This window comes from Ailuropoda melanoleuca, chromosome 13 (assembly GCF_002007445.2).
Source record: "Ailuropoda melanoleuca isolate Jingjing chromosome 13, ASM200744v2, whole genome shotgun sequence".
Classification (NCBI taxonomy): Eukaryota; Metazoa; Chordata; class Mammalia; order Carnivora; family Ursidae; genus Ailuropoda; species Ailuropoda melanoleuca.
Window position 1 is genome coordinate 14,415,720 of NC_048230.1, and position 19,487 is coordinate 14,435,206.

Below are 19,487 nucleotides of genomic sequence, written 5' to 3' on the forward strand. Positions count from 1 at the left end.
GGCTCAAGGGTAGGTTTCACCCAATGCTTTCAAGGCGCAGACTCGTTTTAAAGAGACTCATTCTTGGAAAAACTGACTGTCTTTTAAGACTCGTCAGGGATTAGTAACCCCTTTAACGAGGAATCTGTGATTAATTTTTACCAAACGGCCGGTCACTTCACTTGCAAACCACTCCGCAAATAGGGAACGCGAGGAACTTTTTTCTCCCTTCGCGCGGAGGGTGACGTCGCGCATGCGTGAGCGTACCTTTCGCAGCACCCGTTACGCTCTTGCGCATGCGTACTGATGTCGAATAGCTGCTTCCTCCCGCTTCTCTTCCTCCCTCCCCCCATATCCGTGCGCCGAGCTGATAAAGGCGCCATTTTGGAGGGGCCGCGGGAGACGTGGTGTCGCTGCGGGCTCGCTCTGCCGTGCGCTAGGCTTGGTGGGAAGGCCTGTTCTCGAGTCCGCGCTTTTCGTCGCCGCCATGTCGGGAGGTGGTGTGATTCGTGGCCCGGCAGGGAACAACGATTGCCGCATTTACGTGGGTAACTTACCTCCAGACATCCGAACCAAGGACATTGAGGACGTGTTCTACAAATACGGTGCTATCCGCGACATCGATCTCAAGAATCGCCGCGGAGGACCGCCCTTCGCCTTCGTTGAGTTCGAGGACCCTCGGTGAGGCGGTCCGGGGCTTGCCGCCTTGAGGCAATAAGTTGAAGTAGTTGGGGAAGGCCTTGATACAGAGAATGGGGAGGTGGGCTGTTAGGTTGGGGGTAAGACGATATCGCCAATGCAGGAGCCGAGTAAGGAGCCGAGTCGCTATGGCTTCTCTGGTGGCTGGGCCCACGGACGTCCCCAGAGCGGACTCTCCGTCTCGGAGCGGGAAACTGAGGCGCCGAGGGCTGGTGTAGTGGTCTGGAGGCTGGCGTGCTTCTGGGTGGGGGAGGGGCCATTCCTATTATGCAGCGCATGTGGGCTCTTCCACGCTGGGTGCGCATGTGCGGGGGCCGCTAGTTCCTGACTGAGTTAGCTGCCCCTCCCGGGTGTTATTCTTACACCTTTTGCTTTCTGTGATCACGCAGAGACGCGGAAGACGCGGTGTATGGTCGCGACGGCTATGATTACGATGGATACCGTCTGCGGGTGGAGTTTCCTCGAAGCGGCCGTGGTACAGGCCGAGGCGGCGGCGGGGGTGGAGGTGGCGGGGCTCCCCGAGGCCGCTATGGTCCCCCATCCAGGCGTTCTGAAAACAGAGTGGTTGTCTCCGGTGAGTTTATTTTTCGTGAGGGTTGTTGTGAAGGGATAGGAACCACTTTTAAGTTTTTCCTTGAGTGACCAGTTTTGACAAATGCAAGTTTTTGTGGTAGGTCTTAAGTTTCTTGGGTGAATTTAGCAAACAAGGATTACTGTAGTGGAGGTGTACCAATATACTACTTATTTAACTTACCATTAGGTTGGATGTGAAGATCTTTACAGATAATTTTGGACTTTGGATTCCAGAATTTTAATAAACGACTGTCTGTCTACCTAGGATTTTGAATCTAATCATTTATTTTAAAGTAGTCTTTGTTCTAGTGTAAATTTTAAGTTTAATGTGAAATTTAGGGTGATTGGTATTGAAAAAAATACTTTTTTAGGACTGCCTCCAAGTGGAAGCTGGCAGGATTTAAAGGATCACATGCGTGAAGCAGGTGATGTATGTTATGCTGATGTTTACCGAGATGGCACTGGTGTCGTGGAGTTTGTACGGAAAGAAGATATGACCTATGCAGTTCGAAAACTGGATAACACTAAGTTTAGATCTCATGAGGTAGGTTTTACACTTATTCTTTTCTTTGGCCAGAATTGGATACAGTGGTCTTAACAGTGGAATTTGAAGGTAAGATTCAGGCACGGGTGTCCAAGTAAAGTACCAGATTCCTGGTTTTAGTTACATTGTATTCGTTCAGCATGCCTGAAGACAGATGAACGCTTAGATCTTTCAATCGAAAGTTCTGTCTATTCAATAGGGAGAAACTGCCTACATCCGGGTTAAAGTTGATGGGCCCAGAAGTCCAAGTTATGGAAGATCCCGATCTCGAAGCCGTAGTCGTAGCAGAAGCCGTAGCAGAAGCAACAGCAGGAGTCGCAGTTACTCCCCAAGGAGAAGCAGAGGATCACCACGCTATTCTCCCCGTCATAGCAGATCTCGCTCTCGTACATAAGATGATTGGTGACACTTTTTGTAGAACCCATGTTGTATACAGTTTTCCTTTACTCAGTACAATCTTTTCATTTTTTAATTCAAACTGTTTTGTTCAGAATGGGCTAAAGTGTTGAATTGCATTCTTGTGTAATATCCCCCTGCTCCTAACATCTACATTCCCCTCATGTCTGATAAATTGTATTTTAAGTGATGTCATAGACAGGATTGTTTAAATTTAGTTAACTCTCCATGCTCTTCAGACTGTGATATCGTGTAAATGTCTATTCTGCTCTGGTTTGTGTGAACTGGGATGTTGGGGGTGTTTGTGGTTATCTTACCTGGGGAAGTTCTTATGTTTATCTTGCTTTTCATGTGTCTTTCTGTAGACATATCTGAAGAGATGGATTAAGAATGCTTTGGATTAAGGATTGTGGAGCACATTTCAATCATTTTAGGATTGTCAAAGGAGGATTGAGGAGGATCAGATCAATAATGGAGGCAATGGTATGACTCCAAGTGCTATTGTCACAGATGAAATTGGCAGTATTGACCTTATACTAAAAGACAAGGGTTAAAAGTGATTATATATATATATATATATATATACAAGTCTACTTTAAAACACTTGCAAACATCTTAATGCAGTTATCTTTAGCTACAATTGCTTTGCTCTTTAAACCTTGGCAATTGTGGCAAAATTACATTGCCCATTTTGTAACAATTTATTTGCTCCCTTCCCCCCTTTTTTGTTTTAATAGGGACTAATGTGGGAAGAACTGGCTAATTTGTCACAGTGCTTAGTTACAACTGTTAATGTGTGACCTGCTGTTGGTGTACATGTGGGTACAGGGTGTCTTTAATTCCAACCAGATAGAGTATAATATCAATACTGCTAAATCTGCATGTCCTCTGTGTGACTGATATAGCGTTGCTATTTCATTTTTTTAAGACAAAATGAAAGCAAAATAGAGAATTCCAATGTATTGGTGTAGATAATCTAGTTGGGAATACTTTTAAGTCTCACCTTTCCCTTTAAACTAATATTCATAATTGACTCATGTTTAAAACTTTAATTTACAAATTAAATTGCAGATGGGAGCATTAGGTTTAGTGTAGACTTAGGGTGGGTAGCAGTACCAGTAAATTCAACTACATAACTTTTTGCAACCACAAAACCTGTAATACGCTGTACAGTAACAAGTGTTGGCATTATCAGTTGAACTGTAAATATAAAATGCTTCTTCCAATTAGTCTCTATGATGATTAAGTTTCTAAAATTTATCTGATCACCATTCAGAAACTTGTTTTGGGGAATTTGATAGTTATTGATGTACATCTGTTAAACTGATGACAGACATAACTCATCATTCCCCAGAAACCTTTTTTGATTACAGTATCTAACATTTTGCCTCCTCTTTTTTGGTTTTGCTGGTTATAAAGGTTTGGATTGGAGAGGGCTCACTGGATCCCAATCCTTGGAGCTGGATCATTGGATTCAAATCATAATGTGGATAGGATAGGGAGGATGAATTACAAGGATATGGAGCGGGATCAGATTACCAGGAACATAGGAGTGGATTCCTGCCCCAACCAAACCGCATTCGTGTGGATTTTTTTTTTTTTATTCAACTTAATTGGCTATTCCAAAGATGTTTTTTTTTCCTATTTTTGACGATTGGAGCCCTTAAGATGCACGATGGAATTGTGTTTTGCATTTTTTGGTAAAAGGAGCAAAGCGAGGACCTGGAGATAATACGCTGGAGCAATCTCCTTGGAAGGATTCAGCACGAGTAGATGGTAAACATTTAAAGGGGAAAAGGGGGGGTTTGTTTAAAATAGTAAATCAGTAAGTCACTTCTAAATTTAAAGAACAAAATTGGAGTTGAAGAATAAGTAGGTTTCCAATTGGCTATTGCCGTTTTTCTTTGAAAAAAATAAACATTTTTTAAAAAAACTATGCATGGTTGTCCTTTTTCCTCTTCATGTAAAATTTTAACTGGGTGACTATAGTTTATCAGTTAATACTTGGATAAGATTCTGTTATGTGTTAGTAAATTGAAGGTTCTTGAAAGGTAATTTTTAATAAATGGAATTAGCCATCTCTTACTGTTAATTATGAAAGTCTTTTGGGGGAGATAAGAATAAGGCAATTGTGTATATAATACGGTAAACGGGATGATCTAGTTTCTGAAAGATAATTTTCCCATAGTTTGGTAAAAATGATTAAATTCATAGGTGTGTATTTTTTGGTGATCATCTAGACAACATAGGCTTTTGTGCAGAATTGGGTAGTGACTAGTTAATGTTAACTTGGGCATAGCCTTTGAGATTTTCAAGCTTTTCTCAAAAATTGGTAAGTATTGAATGTTAAATTCAGCACAGATTAGAATTCTTAACACAAATTACATTTTTTTCTGAAGTGTGAGTAATACACTAGAATTTCAACTGCTTATTTATTGTTATGGACTTTCTTTAGAATTTTGGCTTGCAAACCCTTCTCGACCATAAGATTATTCTGTATCCAAAACATCCCAAAGCAGTGATTTGTATCTTAGTCTGCTAGTTCTTGTATCTTTTTATTTGATAGCCCCTTGGTGCTAAATTTTCAGTGAGTTGGGGGAGGAGATTTTTACTTAAAATCCCTAATCTTTTTCTTTTGATTTCCTCATAGCTAGTCAAAACTAAACCAAAACATTTTTTTCTGCACCCAAAAGAAATAACTAAATCTTAACATTTCCCTTGGATGCTAATCAGAGTTGGAAGCTGAATTTAAGGCCACTATGCAGGTGACATAATTTGAAACCTAGGAAAAACTAGACATAATCTTGGTAATAGAAGAAATGGGCCCCAGTAGATTTGCGTAAGGGCACCCAACCAGAACATTTAGATGAACCTTGTGGAATATAAGGAGGAAGAGAAGGGACATTAAGTTCAAAACTAAGATTGCACTTGTAAGTAAAGAGCTTGGTTTAGATTAAGGAAGTTACTAGTTTTTATGCAAGAATTCAAAATACAATGTTAGAAAGATGTTTATTATTCAAAGCTGTTAAATGTATAGCTGTTGGAAAGGTTAGTATGGAAAGGTTAATATGAGCTAGACTTAACGCCTGTGTTCATTGAATGTGTTGGCAACCAGACCAAGATGAAAATTACCTTCACTGAAGATTGAATGCATTTAAGTTAAATTGAAAGCTGTGTTTTATGAAAAACTTTAGTAGTCCCAGTCTCAGAATTGAAGTGAGATAGAAAATACTGTCTGATAACAGGCTGTCTGAAGATAGAGGACTTGGCTGCGTATTTATAGAAGGAAGGTGGTCACTGGACCAGACAGCTAAAAGCCGTGAGGGCAGATAGAGACTTTGTTTTTCGGTCTTAGAAAATGAACCCTAAACTTCTACCCTTTTTGGCAACTGTTAAAAGAAAGTTGCACTGTTTTGGAACTAAAAAAGTAGCCCTGAATTGTTCCCCTTTGCTCTCCCTATTTATGTCTCTTTAGAATAATAGTGTAGGGAGCCTATAATTAGTTTGTTATTTTCTAACCAAGGAAAAACTTTAAGAAGCAATTATTTTTCATAGCGTCAGATTGAATAACCCACCTTGCTGTTCAGCCCACATCCTTCTGGAAAAAAAAGGTAAGAAACCCATTTTCTGATTCCTAATTGTTTGGGATCTGAATTTTATTTTAAAAATTTGTTTAATAATTTTTTTTAAATACTGTATGAACAGATTTTCTTTGTTAAAAATGTTTCCCCCCTAAGTTTTATACCTTCATAAATTGAGTGCTCCCATGTCCACTTTAGTGTTTAAGTTCAGTATGATTCTAGAATTTCAGCTTTCTCAGTTTTATCTTTGAAACCTCTTGCTCATTAGGACTGATGTGTGGTGTTTTGGTTTTGTTTTGTTTTTTTTTCCAAGTTTTCTGTGTAGATGAATTTCTTACGTGTCTTTTCACTTTGTATATGAAGTTGTACTGAAATTACAAATTAAGTTTTATGTATGTATTTACCATAAATAGTATTAAAAAGAAAGAGGCTTTTAGGCTGAAGTTCTGTTGTAACATAACCGGTCTTTGGTTTCATTTAGTTCCATCCCAGTATAAAGATTGCAAAGGTAGAAAACTGGTTCACAATCTCTTATCCAAAAAATTCTGAAAACAATTTGTTGTTGAATGTGAAACCTGACCAGAATTGATGCCTTCATTTTACACTTAACTGGGACTACAAATACCGAGGTTTCATTACGCAGTTGCCATACGCTTTGCTGGCGGTGTTACATGATACAGAGTCTATATATATACACACCATACTTAATTACATAAAGTGGGAATGGCTCTGAGTTGCAAATACACCTGCCGCCTTGAGTTTGGATAAGAGATTAGAGAACTCTAGTAGAATAGAGGGCTAAAGCTTCATGTTAAGTGTGGATCCTTTCTTAATGGAGATCTAAGTTTGCCGTCTTTTTAGGCTGAAGCAGCCGCGAGAAAAAAGGTATGACCCACATTTTTTTATATTCTGTTGCTGTAGTGGACTCATAATTGTATTCCACTGAAGGAAATATTCTGCCATCCTAGTATATGTAGTGGTATATTCTTTGGGGATAATTTTTTTTCAGTATGGGAATATTGATCAATATCCTATAGGAGAAGCTGGAATTGGCATGAAGTGATGAGATTATAAGGGAACATATGTTCATTTTGATCATCTCTTGAATAAATAGTAATCCTGGCAAAAATTTGGTTTAAATAGAGGCCCAAGAAGTTGCAGTATACTTAAACCAGCACTCCTGTGATTGAGGACTTTGGGGATGCATCTTGGTAACTTCAAAAGCTGTACATAAAGGTGGTTTATCTATCAGCTATTGATAGAACTATCAATATGAAAGTAGTAGAAATTGAGAGCCTCTCTAGAATGCTATCCTCTTCACCAAATACGAGCAAAACAACTTAAAGAGATGCCAAATGTCTAGTAAGTTTTGTTTTGTTTTTTTTTTTTTTTTAACAATTCTGTTCTCCCCCTATTGGAGTAAATGCTGGGGAAAACCATGTAGCCACTAGAGGGAGCTATTATACAGAATGAACCAGGAAAGTATCCCTACTGCGAAGAATCCCTAAAGCAAGGTGGAAACCAACTATCTTAATGCTATCAGCTCCAAAGTTAGGTGGGGTTTTGGGGGTGGGTAAGTTTTCGCCCTGTAACTTGACCTCTGCCTTCTCATCTGTTGAGTAAGGATCCTTTTGGGTCTTGAACAGAGCTTTATTAGTACTGAACCTCTAAAGAAGAAAAGTAGATTCAGGGACTTAAGAGAAAATGCTGTAAACATGAATCTCTTTGTTTTTCTGCCTCCCCACTACACCTACAGGTACAGATAAGTAAGGCCAGAAGTGTAAGAATTGGGTACAGGAGTAGATGTGCTGCAAATAGCAATCTAGGCACAAAATTGATCTCAGGAAAAATGAATATGTTTTCAGAGATCTTTGTCTTTTTTTTTTTTTTAATGGCATGAAACATTTCTGGCATCTTCTCAGCATTACTGAAATACTTAATGAGTGTTAGTGTCTTAAAACCCTGCTTATTCATAAAGTTGACTTTATATTTTTATTTTCTAGGCCTGGCTTAATTAGGCACAGAGTATCTCGTGATCAGAAGGTCCATACACATATTTCTCTTGTCATGTTTACTTAATGCCATTTTATATTAAGACAGCTGAAAATTTTGGGGAATTAACACTTTAGCATTTGTCATTCCCATCATCCCCTTCCCTATAACCTAAATTGCAAAAAATGTAAAGGACCCAAACTTAACCTATTTAAATTCACTGAAAATACTATTAAAGTTTCTTAGGCCCGCTTGATCTAACTTAGTCAAGAAAATGGTATGGGAGCACTCTCCGTAAAACTATGTTAGAAACTTGTCTGCTTTGAAGAATAAGATGCTAAAAGCAAAAGTATTTTTCCAGGAGAGAAGAAAATCAAGTTTACACAGTAGAGCTTTTGTCTGCTTGCTTGACATTTTCTGTGGCAAATGAGGGCACAGAAGGTGGTTGCTGACTAGTAGGCTTGGTGCAAGTTGGATTGAGAATGCTCTAGATTAGTTATTTCCTATCCTTAATCCTAGGAATGTTAGCTATGAGGACTCCTTAATATAACTTGTGAAGAGACACTCTAAAACCAAAATTCTAGGATTGAAAATCCAGCATTCCCTTTGTAAAAGAAAAGGCTAAACTTGGAGATTGTAAAGTGCCAGAGGCATGGCAGAATTGTGTCCTGGGATGCTGAGTATTAGGGGAGCCTTAACACAAAGTTTGGGATAAGCTTTCAAATTGCAGCAATGATTAAGGTTTAAAACAGGAACAGACTGCTGCATCCGTTAAGCAAAAGATAACCTACAGCCTTTAAATACGACTTCAGAGTCCTGGGCTGAATCTCTTCTGCCCCCGAAGTGTTTGGCTTAGAAATGTGACTTAATACTATCTGCTGTATGGTCCATGAATGCCAAGTGTGGTTAGAAATTCATTAGTATCTTGACCCCAAGCCCCAACTGTCCACCAGCTACTGTTTCTAGGGTAATTTTTTTTTTTTTAATGAAAAATGTGTCCTCTCACTTTCTACTCTAGTTATTTGAAACCTCAATGCTTGGAGGTTATTCTTAGAAGTACGGCAGCTGAGCCCTTTGGTAACCTAGCCCCTAGCCTACCTGTAGTCTCATCTCTAGCCCTCCCCAATGTACTCCGTATCCCAGGACTTGGCCTTCTCCAGCATTTCTTGTATTTGGTCCTACTGTTTCTTCGTCCTGCAGTGCTTGCTTTCTGCTCATTTAGAGAGGTGTAACTTTGGGTAGTACCTCAGAAACTACCTCCTGGAAACTTAATACCCATCATATGGGCAGAATCATTCCCTTGTGTGTGGACACAGACTTGTGTATTTTACTGTAGTGTCTCTATGTCACCTAGCTTGTTTGCACTATCCAGCCATCTACTTAAACTTCTTGCATCATGGATTTTTATTTTCTGAGGAACCAAGACGGTGTCTGGCACAGTAGTCACTTAACTTGCTTAAAAGAAAATGCATTATTGGTTCTTCCTCTGTTCCCACAGAGTATTGCTACTGTATTTTAAAACTGCCATTCTGCCTTGATTATCAGTGATCTGTTTATGTATCTGTCTTTTCTAACAGGTCGTAACCTTTCTTCCTCCCCCTTCCAGGTACATAGCACAAAATAGCTATGCACTGAATAGACACTCAAGATAATCATTCAATTGCTTTGGAAGAGAAATCTAGAAATTTGAACTATTTCCCGTTCTGAGTATCTTGAATAAGTAACCAGTAAATATAGGTGTAAATCTCTTTTGTGTCTAAGTTGGGTATAAATCTTTAATTGATATTTATTGTGTAGTAGTAGAAGCTAAATATTTGTATGTAACATTAAAATATCATTTTCCATTCTGTGACCTCCTGGAGTGTTTCTAGTTATTTTTGGAGACTTTTTTTTTTTTTTAAGAAATTTAAATTATAAATCAAGAGTGACATCCACATTTTAAGATGTGAAATGTTAATTACCAGTACAGCAAGCACACTACAACAAAGAAAACTAAAAATGGGTCCTTTGTCCTCTAAAACTAGGCACTAAACTTAACACCAAGGTCATAGTTCAGTTCTATGACTTTCTGTATAACCAGTTCTTAGCCGCAGTACCATTGTATCTACGACTTGAACTATAGTTTTGTTTAATTGCCACATTAAATTGCTGTTTAGTTTTGTGTTCCATCTGGATTTGCCATACCAGCATACTTAATCTGTGCACCCAGATTCATTACTAAAGTGTTTTAGCTGGTTTCATGGACTCCAGTCTCCATCCTGGCCATCAAGTCTGATCTTCCTAAAACATCATGTCAACTCCCCTAAAAATCAACAGTGGGTTATAGTCTACCTTTCCAACTTATCACTATTCTCAATTACATCTTCCCTTGGTCTATTAAATACTGACCAATGCTTGTTCTTGCTTCTGTGTGTAGACATTTTTCCTTCCCTCCTCCCACTTAGCAGTCACCCTGAAGCTTCAAATCCTGGTCATCCTCAGGATGAGGATGTAACTTCTAAGCCCATATAATAGCTCTCTTTGTGATGCATTTAATTTCACAATCTATTTTATTACTGCTGAAAGTTTTCTGTTAATTTTTCCTACCCAATGAGGTTTCTGTAGTATTTGTATCTCCGATTCAGCCAAATGCAGCGCTGACAGTTAATAAATGTTAAGAGAACTTTTACTCCTTAAAAACAACTCAGTAGAACCCTGTTTCCCAAACTTGGGTAACTGGCTGGATTATTGGAGAAAACAATTCTAATCTTATTACTGCATCAAATAATTCCTCCTCAGATGTGATGCTAGGAAATTCAAATTTAAATGCTAGTCTAAGGGCACCTGAGTGGCTCAGTGTGGTTGAGTGGTTGAGCATCCTTGGTTGCTCAGGTAATGATCTCTGGGTTGTGAGGTTGGGCTCTGTGCTCAGCCCAGAATCTGCTTGGGATTCTTTCCCCCTCCCTCTCCCCCCCCCCCCCCCCCGCTTTCAAATAAATAAATGCTAGCATAAGCCAATTATGGGAGAAGTAAATGTCCCAAAGATCAGTCTTGCAAAGTCAAGAAGAAAGTTGATCTTTTGCAAGCTGTGCACACTTTTGAGTATTCATCAAGAGCTGGTGTTAACTGTCTTTCTAAGAGTAGAGTGGTCCCTCTTGCAGCTTCTTCTTGGGTCTCCTTTTTACATCATTCTTAAGCATGATCTTAACAGAAGAAGCCTAAATTACTTCCAAACCTAGTGGTCATACCTCAATAAGAATTCCTGCAGATTTGGGGATTGGATTGTTTTGGTTCTTCATTAGTTATCCATAAAGGCGTTCATAGGTGAAGATTATATAGAGTTTAGAAAAGAGGTAGTGTATATCCTTGGTTTGGGAGTCAACATGACTCCAGGACTCTAACCCTGGTTACTTAAATAATTATCTCAAAGCCAAGAGACTCAACAAACCTTCCCCCAACATACATATCCTTCAAGCATCCTCATTTTGCCTCTCATTCTTCCACCCCTTCATGATCAGCTAAAGACTTAAAACATTCGTGGACTAATTGCACTGTATTTCTGCTTTGCTTTTCTTCATGGTTATATAATGTCATGTGTAGTGTATGCATGTGCATGTTGTATAGCTGCTCCGTGTATATGTGTCTTGTTTCCCCTGGGTACATGGTAAACTCTGAGAGCAAGCACAGTGTTAACTTTTTGACACTTACTCCAAGATGCCTGGTATGCTAATGCACACCTTAATGTTTATGAATCTGTTCATGAAGTCCTGGGCAGGTGCTTGCCAAGCTGAGATGAAGTAGCATGGTCCTCCAAACATGGTGGGCTTGTTTCCGAAGTAGTGGCTGCAAGGGTTCATGCCCTTGCTACCTTTTTTAATGGAAACTTTTAAGGGAAAACTGCAAGGGCATAAGACAACCGTATTCTCAAGGAAAGTAGTAGCTAACTGTTCTCGAGGCTCTTTGTTTCATTTTAATGCTCAACTGGTAGTAGCCTCATTTTGCAGTTTGAGGAAATAGGTTCAAAGATGTGGAAGTGACAGGCCCAGAACTTGAATCCTTGTGACAAATTTATTTTACTACCACTTTTTTAAAAAGCCAGTCTGCCTTTTCCAGTGGGGTTGCCTTTTCCAGTGGGGTTGCCTTTTCCAGTGGGGTGGTTCTATAGGGCAAGTTAAGTCTTTGACTCTTAAGTGACCATCACCTGTAATATCCACCTGATGCCACCAGGGTGTCCCATGGTGCTATCTTTGATTGTGTTCTTACCCGGGTTGCTGGGGGCTGTTCTGAAGCAGGAGTTAATTTAACCTCAATGCCTAAGGCCCAGAGCTCAGCAGCAAGAAAGTGGGGTGCTTAGCTCCCTGACTTTCTAGTATGGAGTGCCGAGCCAGCATCAGAGATGCCCTTGCCCTTTTTTAACCCCTGCCAGTCAGTCTGCCCTCATAGGATAGTAGCATAGAAAAGACCCCACGGATGGGTCAATGTCTACAAACATGCATTTGTGCTGGTAGCTGAGTATACACTTACACAAATGTATACTAGCAAAGTAGATCCGTGACAGAAAGTTGAATTGCTTTACTTACCACTCTAGGTAGAGGAATTTTAAAAGACAATGTGTGGTGACTTCCCACTTTACAGTTTGTGGTAAAAATCTGCATTACACTTAGTCCCAAGTATACAACCTCTTAGGCATGAGTTTTGATACTCGGCCATCCTACATGATAATCTGTGGTGTCAAAACTGTCAAGGTGGGAGCTAATGAATACTAAATAATACTATTTAGTATTAAAGGGTGCAAATACCCTCTTAAAATTTTTTTTCTTCCAGTGCTCTTTAAGCACTTAGTACAAATGTCTAGTCTTACAATTCTCAAGTTTTGATTTCTTTACTGGAAGAGATCCCTAGAGTATCCCCAGTGATGAGTACAGTTCTAGGCATTTAATGTACGTACTTAATAAATGCTTGTATACTGAAATAGCAAAGCCTCCGTAATAGTTATGGGATAGTTACACACATGAGCCATTTCTCTAAGGAAGAGAGTACATTAGGGATAGGGAGGTCTTTGATTTGTCTTTAAAATGATTAGAATCCATTGTGAACTGGGAAAGTAGTCCCTGGGGTGTCCTGGCTGGCCATTCAAAATCTGAAATACGTTATTCTGGGTTGGAGTTAGCACTGCCTGAATTTTACTTTACCCATGCAATATCTAAGACTGGGTGTTCACCAGGGCTCTAAGAGCCACCAGGATAGACTTGCTAAATTAGAGCATATATTACTGATGGGAGATGTTGGATTGGTGGTGCCATTTTCCCTTTCTGCTTCCTGCCTACCCAGATGTGTTTCCCTTCCTAAATTCCTGTGGTTTTCAGGAAATCGTTGGAATAAATCCTAAACCTACCTGTGGTAGTCCAGCATCCTTTTCAATTTCCTCATTTCTTCAGTGAGGGCTAATCACAGATTATAGTACCAACTTAGACCCTTCCATGTGCTTTGCTTGAGAGATTAGAGTAACTGTCTGAGCTAAATTAAACTATCAAACATACAGGGGCTTCCTCAGCCTTTGTGAGTTTTGCTGAGTGTACTGCATAGGGGACTGGATGAATTACTGTAGGAATAAAAGTTATCAGTTCCAATGTCCCTGCAAAGCATCACTAAGGGATTTTTTTTCATCCCATATTATGAATCTAGTTCTAAGAGATTGGTCTGAAGATGCTCTTCCGTATATGAAGAGTACGTATATTCTGCCTTTCCTATCTAAAGTGCAAACTACTAAAAGGCAGAAATAATGTGTATCCTAACCCTCAGAATACCTGTTTCTGGGATTACCTTATACCTGATGCTCAGGAAGCATTTTCACTGGTTTGGATTGACTACCTGCCATCTGCTCTCCTGAGTATTCACTGCTGAATGACGGGGGAAAGAAAGTGAAAGGAAAGGTGCAGTGGGGAGAGGAAGCTGGAAAAATAAGAGGAAACAGCTGGGAGCTGAGGGGGGCTACTTATGTAAGGTCAGTAAAACAAAAAGCAGAGGACAGGGTCAGGCTTTGGGGGTAGAGGTCTAATTTACTTCTGTCAACTCGTTGAGGAGAGCCTCGTATGCTTTGTTTAAAAGACTACAGTTACTTCAGAAGAAAAATCTAGATTCTCTGAATCTGACCCATCTACCCTGTTTACCATAGTAAATTGTTCAACAAGTCAAAATTGACACTGTCCTCTAGGAATTCTTGTCTTTGTTCTTCTAATAAAAAGCCTGCTGCCTCTGCTCAAGCAGTCAAGGGTGCGATGTTTCCAGTAGTGTTTGTGGATAGCTGGTAAGCTTGATGTTTTATTCACAGCTTAAGGGGTAAATGCTGAGTACAGCTGTTGTCCCTATGTTGAGCTTTAACAAACAGCTTGCCAGGTTCCTGCACCTGCTTTGATGCCTGGATCCTGTGACTGAACTTTAGGCAGCATCTAGTTCAGAGACTTCTCAGGGTCAACAAACATTCCCTCCTCTGAAGCCTTAGTCAGATTTTACGTGGTTCTGGCCTTGTGTTGCTGTCTTTTGGCATTGCTTTCTAGAACAGAGCAGCCTTCCTAAAACTTGGTCTAGCTAGTCTTATGTCTTATCTGTGTCTTCAGTCATCACTGCTCACTTCCCTCACAAAGGTAATGTAATGCATCAGTTCCTCAACACCTGTTTCATTATTCCCTGTTCCTTTCTTACCAGGAATGGAGGTATCCTCAGCAGAACATCAGATTGACCCGATGAGGCTTTTTCTTAATTCTAGGCCCATGAAAGGGAGAGAAGGACTAATGACTCAGAAAGAAGGAACCATAAAATCCGCATGTACTAATATGCTAACTCTTCAGAAATTTTGAGAAAATCCTTCCTGAACTCTGGACTACCCCCAAATCCAGTGTGAAGAAATTACTAAAGAGGTATATCGGGTTTGGGTAAAGAATATTCACTTGATTTATGTTTTTGCCCTGCGCCTACTCTTAACAACATTTGGATGGGCACTAATAAGTAGCAAAGTTGCAAATGAATACTTTCTCTGATAATGCAGATGGGTAGCACAATGCTGTTCAGTGTCATTACATCCTCTTCTCAACCAGAGGACTGTGCTTGGGGTGGAGGCTAAAGCCACTGAAAAGAGGTTTATCTCTGTACCAGAGTAACTGTTCATGTAAGGATTTAATTTATGTTTTTGAATTTAGCATGATGTTGTAACTGAGTGAAAGTTTCAGTCTGGTTCAGACCCACCAAGTTTGTGTGACTTGTTAGGTATCAACTTTTTTTTTCAAGCTTAACCATACCCTGAGCTCGGGGCATCTGAGGGCAGGGAGGAACAGGTGGCCAAAGGAGAAATGTTGGTGCCTGAGAGTATGTTTTCCAGTTGTATTGAATTTCTTACTTGGTGTATTTTTGACCTGTCTTAGTTTCTTTCCTTCTTGTGGCCTGTGCTGTTTTGCTTGCTATTTGTTAGATGTCCTCCGTAAGCCATTCGGGAGTTGTAAAATGGAAGTGAGCATTTCTACTCAAATGCTTTGTGGATGGAACTGATAGGTTTAGCATTGATTTCTGGTAGCTTCTTTCTAGAAGAGTTAAAGTGATAAATGTGTTTCCATGGCTTTGGACTCGTTGACACCTTGGGTATGTGACCCTTGAAACAGTGTTTTAGGGGTGCCTGGGTGGCTCAGTTGGTTGGTTAAAAGAGAGAGAGAAAGAAAAGAAGGAAAAAAGAAAAAAAAAAAGCAAAGAAAAAAGAATAGTGTTTTAGAACCGTCAACTACCAGTTGAACTAAATGTCTGCCAGGAAAATGGGTAGATTTGCTTCCTGTACTTCTGTTCTCTGTGACTGTCCAGCTGTCAAGGAACTTACATAGGTATTCAGAAAAAAATTCTCCATTATTTCCCCTTCCTCACCTTACCAGTTAAAGCAGAAATAACTAGTGATGACACTTTAGGTGGTAGAATTGAAACACAAACCCAACATCTGACCACATGGGCCACAGGCAATTGGTTTAAGCCCTTAGTGTGGTTATGAAGTTGGGGTGGACTGCAGGGGGGTGGGGAGATTACTTCTGCTTTCCTCTCAGAAGCTTCACTGGGTGGTGGTGTTTTTGTTTTGATAGGGCGGGTTGGGGGGTGTTCCTTTTGGTAAAATGTGCTTTCTTTCCTCCTTGATTGCATTGAGGCTGGTAATGAAGGGTAACATTTCTCTGGTCAGTTTTTTTTTTTTCCTTTGGTTTTTTTTTTTTTTTTTTTTTTTTTTTTGGTATTTGCAAATATTGCATTCTTAGTTTTTACTAGATTTGTTCATTGTCAGTTCTAGCTTTTTTGCATGAAGAATTAGTCCATTAACTTGCCAGATATGAAGCCTCTTCTAACTTCTTTGAAGTAGATCTTCCCTGGTGAAATTTTTGGATTCGATTTGTTTTCAATTTGTTGAGGAGTCTTACTTGGGGACAGGTAATTGACAACAGCAGAGATGTTTTCTATCCCTAGGATTCTAAATCTAATTACAATCCTTAATGTACTCAGATTTTAAAATCCTCTCCAAAATAGGAAGAAATATCCTGTTACTTTCTAACGTTTGCTAAAACTTGCCTTTGAAGAGCTGATCTTTTTTTTTTTAAGTATTTATTTAAGTAATCTCTACACACAACGTGGGGCTTGAACTCACGACCCCAAGATTAAGAGTTGCATGCTCCTTGCGAGGCACACGTAGAAAAGCTGATCTTAACAGGCATCGTCCTTTGTCTTGTGTTATTAGCCTTTTGGCCACCTACCTTAGGGCTCTTTGGGGGGGGGGTGGCCTTGGTGGCTCAGTTGGTTGTTTGACTCTTGGTTTCTGCTTGGGTCATGGTCTCCAGGTCTTGGGATAGAGCCCGACTGGCTTCCTGCTCAGCGGGGAGTGTGCTCAGGATTCTCCCTCTCCCATCCTTCTCCCCACACTGGGTGGGGCCCTGTGCACGGTCACTTTCTAAATCTTAAAAAAAAAAAAAAAAGGGGGGTGAGGTATAGTAAAAGAAGCCTGTTACTTTGAGAGAGAGGAGTAATTAACTGGCTCAGTTATGTACCATTTCCAGCCCCAACATTAATCTAGAACCACTAAATAGCACCAATAAAAATAGCACTGTTATATTAAAGGAAATGTTCTAAGCATTTTATATATATTACTCATTTAATTCACAAGTCACCTCTGAGATAGGTACTTATTTTGTCTTCATTTTCCAGATGAAGAAATGAGACCCTGAAATGTTAAGTGACAGATTATACAAGCTGGGGCAGAGGAGATGGGAAAGAGGAACCTGAACAAGATGGGGAGGGGATCTGAGTTTTATTTGGGTGGATATAGGCACACTTTTCTTTTTCCTTAGGCAGCAAATTTTCATTTATTATATTGAAGGTAACACCATTGATTCAACCACTGAAAGTTGTTTACTATAATCAGGATGAATTTACTGTCTTTAGACATCCTAGTCTTTTGACTGGGCCCCGGTATGGTCTATGGAAGCTGTCTTGAAGAGGGGCTCATTTGTTTGTAGTTAAGGATATTGTCTGTCCTAAGGGTAGAAATGCCCCTTCTAAGGATGGAGTTTTTGATCTTACTAGTTTCATTATATTCCTCAAAACATTTGGAGCTGATTGATTTTGAGTAGTTGGTCCAAACTTTTGGATATTTTCCCATTGGAAAGTATCCTAAGGTTTAAAATTTCATCTGAATTTAAAAAGTTAATAAATTAAGGGAGAGTTTGGGGAACAATCAGGAATTCTGTTTTCCTCTCATGGATAGAGATAAAATTAGCCGTTTTCCTCAAGAAAAGTGATACTTCTGAATCCCATTTCTTCAGTAATGAGAACTGAACTGTTTTCACTTGACTCTACTTCCTGTTAATGGGAAAACCTCTCCAGAGGTGCTGGGAGAAAGATTGCTGGAGAAGGGTTTCTAGATCCTGGAGTAAGAAGTTCAAGAGAGTCCAGCAATATTGTCAGTAGTATAATGGTCTTCACGAGTACTAGTTTTCATTATCCTTAAGCTACATTTTCTACACAACATGAAAGGCTGCAAAGTAGGAGAGGCTCAACTGGGGAGGAAGAAAACTTCGTGGATGAATTATATAGACCTTGAAGTGAATGTGCAAGAAGCAGAAACTTGGATTCACTGAATGAAAATGAAAGAACAGGCAGTGTCCAAGGTCAGAACAGAAATGTTTTAGTTTATGTAGTTAATTCCCTTAAATTTACATCTTAGTTCACTCCTTATCTTGCATGTGCATGTAAACCTGAAACATTTTTTCTCCCCAAAAGAGGAATGGACATTTTTATAGGAGACCTAGGGGCCACTTTAGCAGCTTAGCTGAGGGATGTGTGAGAAACTGTTCATCATTTTCTGTCCCCTCCTGTCTTAGGCTGACCTATTCCGTGATGACCTGCTTCTGCTACTGATCATCCTGCAGAACTTCTCATTCATCCCCAAGGCCTCCAAGCAATGTCCAATAGGGAATCGACTCTAAAAGGAACCAGACCAACGTTTCCAGCCCCTTCATTCTGGTGACTGAGGGAAGGAAACAGTGGGAGGGGTTATACATGTGTAGTGGATGGATGGAAGGGAAACACAGACTGTCAAATTACTCTATCTCTTTAGTTTCTTTTACGAATAGAATTCTGCAACCGTATTATTTCTGTTGTGTAAGTATAGGGGAAGTTCAAGATGGTCACCTTGATTAGAATGTGTCTGGAGAGGAATAAATGGAGTGTATGAGATAAGAGACAGTTGGTTATGAAAGAAGTTGAAGTCTTGAAATAATCTGAGGAATTTTTTTAAACCAGAGTTTTTAAAAATATCACTGATACAGCCTGCCCCCTCATTTCCCGCCACAGGAGACTTCTTGGACTGGAGACACTTGTTTAATAATAGCTTGTCTTTGATATACCCAGTAGCTACCCTCTGTGAGGAAAGGATAGCAAACGTTCAGGACATCATCATACAAAGTTCCAGTAGCAGTGACGCCTACACGGAAGACTTGGAACTGCAAACAGAGGCTGGGGTCACCTCAGTGACATCTAACGCCGTCCAACCACAAGTTCGATTTTTGTTTTGTGGGGTGAGGAAACAGACTGTACTAAAGGACTAAAATGATTTCTTGTCTATACTTTCTCGCTTGTTTTTATTTTTTAATTTTTTTTTTTTGGCGGGAGAGAGGGATGTTCGGGTAAAATTTCATATCCTATCTGAAGTTGAGAGGATGGGAAAGCTCAGCCCTTCACCCAAGAATAAGCCAGTAATGACATCTCGATGCGTGGGAAGTGTTTCCCTCAGCTGGGAGGATCTGAGGCTGCACCCCAATGGGATTCCTTGCTAGAGTTGGAAGGCCACTCAGAGGTAGACGCATATTGTAGCAGGAGTGCGGAGGGTTTAGCTGGCTGGGGATGAAATTCCAGAGGGGAGAGACATTCTAAGTTCTAGGGGCTTCCCCCAATTTGGAGGCGCGGGCTGTGCTGTGCATATGGGACTGAGGAGCCGGGTGACCGCCGTGGCCTGTGCCTTCCGCTGAGGGTCTGAAAGGGACGCGACGCTGTTGGGCACGGCATTTGAGTCCCGGGAGACGGCCCAGCAGTGCCCAACGAGCCCGCGCCAGACCCTGGCGTCCTCCATCTTCTCTCCTGCGCTCCCCCGGCTCCAGCTGCCTGAGCCGCGGACCGCAGCACCACACACCCCCGCGGGGGGGGACGCCGCGCCCCATCCCCGCCCCCGGCCC

At 40.4% G+C, this 19,487-nt stretch overlaps 2 protein-coding genes across 2 annotated transcripts in view; both read left to right on the top strand.

The window, feature by feature from the left end:
- The first annotated feature begins 338 nt into the window (after nucleotides 1–338).
- On the top strand, nucleotides 339–4,127 carry SRSF1 (serine and arginine rich splicing factor 1). The gene is made up of 4 exons (XM_034641362.1): nucleotides 339–660; nucleotides 1,068–1,252; nucleotides 1,623–1,795; nucleotides 1,995–4,127. Exons 1-4 carry the CDS (start codon nucleotides 467–469, stop codon nucleotides 2,187–2,189), a joined length of 747 nt encoding a protein of 248 aa, XP_034497253.1. The 5' UTR covers nucleotides 339–466; the 3' UTR covers nucleotides 2,190–4,127.
- A 14,882-nt stretch (nucleotides 4,128–19,009) lies between these two features.
- VEZF1 (vascular endothelial zinc finger 1) overlaps nucleotides 19,010–19,487 on the top strand; it is a 15,690-nt gene continuing 15,212 nt past the window's right edge. Inside the window, exon 1 of the mRNA XM_034641360.1 lies at nucleotides 19,010–19,111. Within this exon, the coding sequence (XP_034497251.1) occupies nucleotides 19,025–19,111 (87 nt within the window). The 5' untranslated portion in view covers nucleotides 19,010–19,024. The remainder of the gene's footprint in view (nucleotides 19,112–19,487) is intronic.

What these genes read in the sequence shown, in the direction of transcription:
- SRSF1 (XM_034641362.1), top strand. Translation starts at nt 467, where the DNA reads ATGTCGGGAGGTGGTGTGATTCGTGGCCCGGCAGGGAACAACGATTGC. An exon ending in GTTGAGTTCGAGGACCCTCG is followed by an intron (nt 661 to 1,067) that starts GTGAGGCGGTCC and finishes GTGATCACGCAG; the next exon opens with AGACGCGGAAGACGCGGTGT. An exon ending in CTAAGTTTAGATCTCATGAG is followed by an intron (nt 1,796 to 1,994) that starts GTAGGTTTTACA and finishes TCTATTCAATAG; the next exon opens with GGAGAAACTGCCTACATCCG.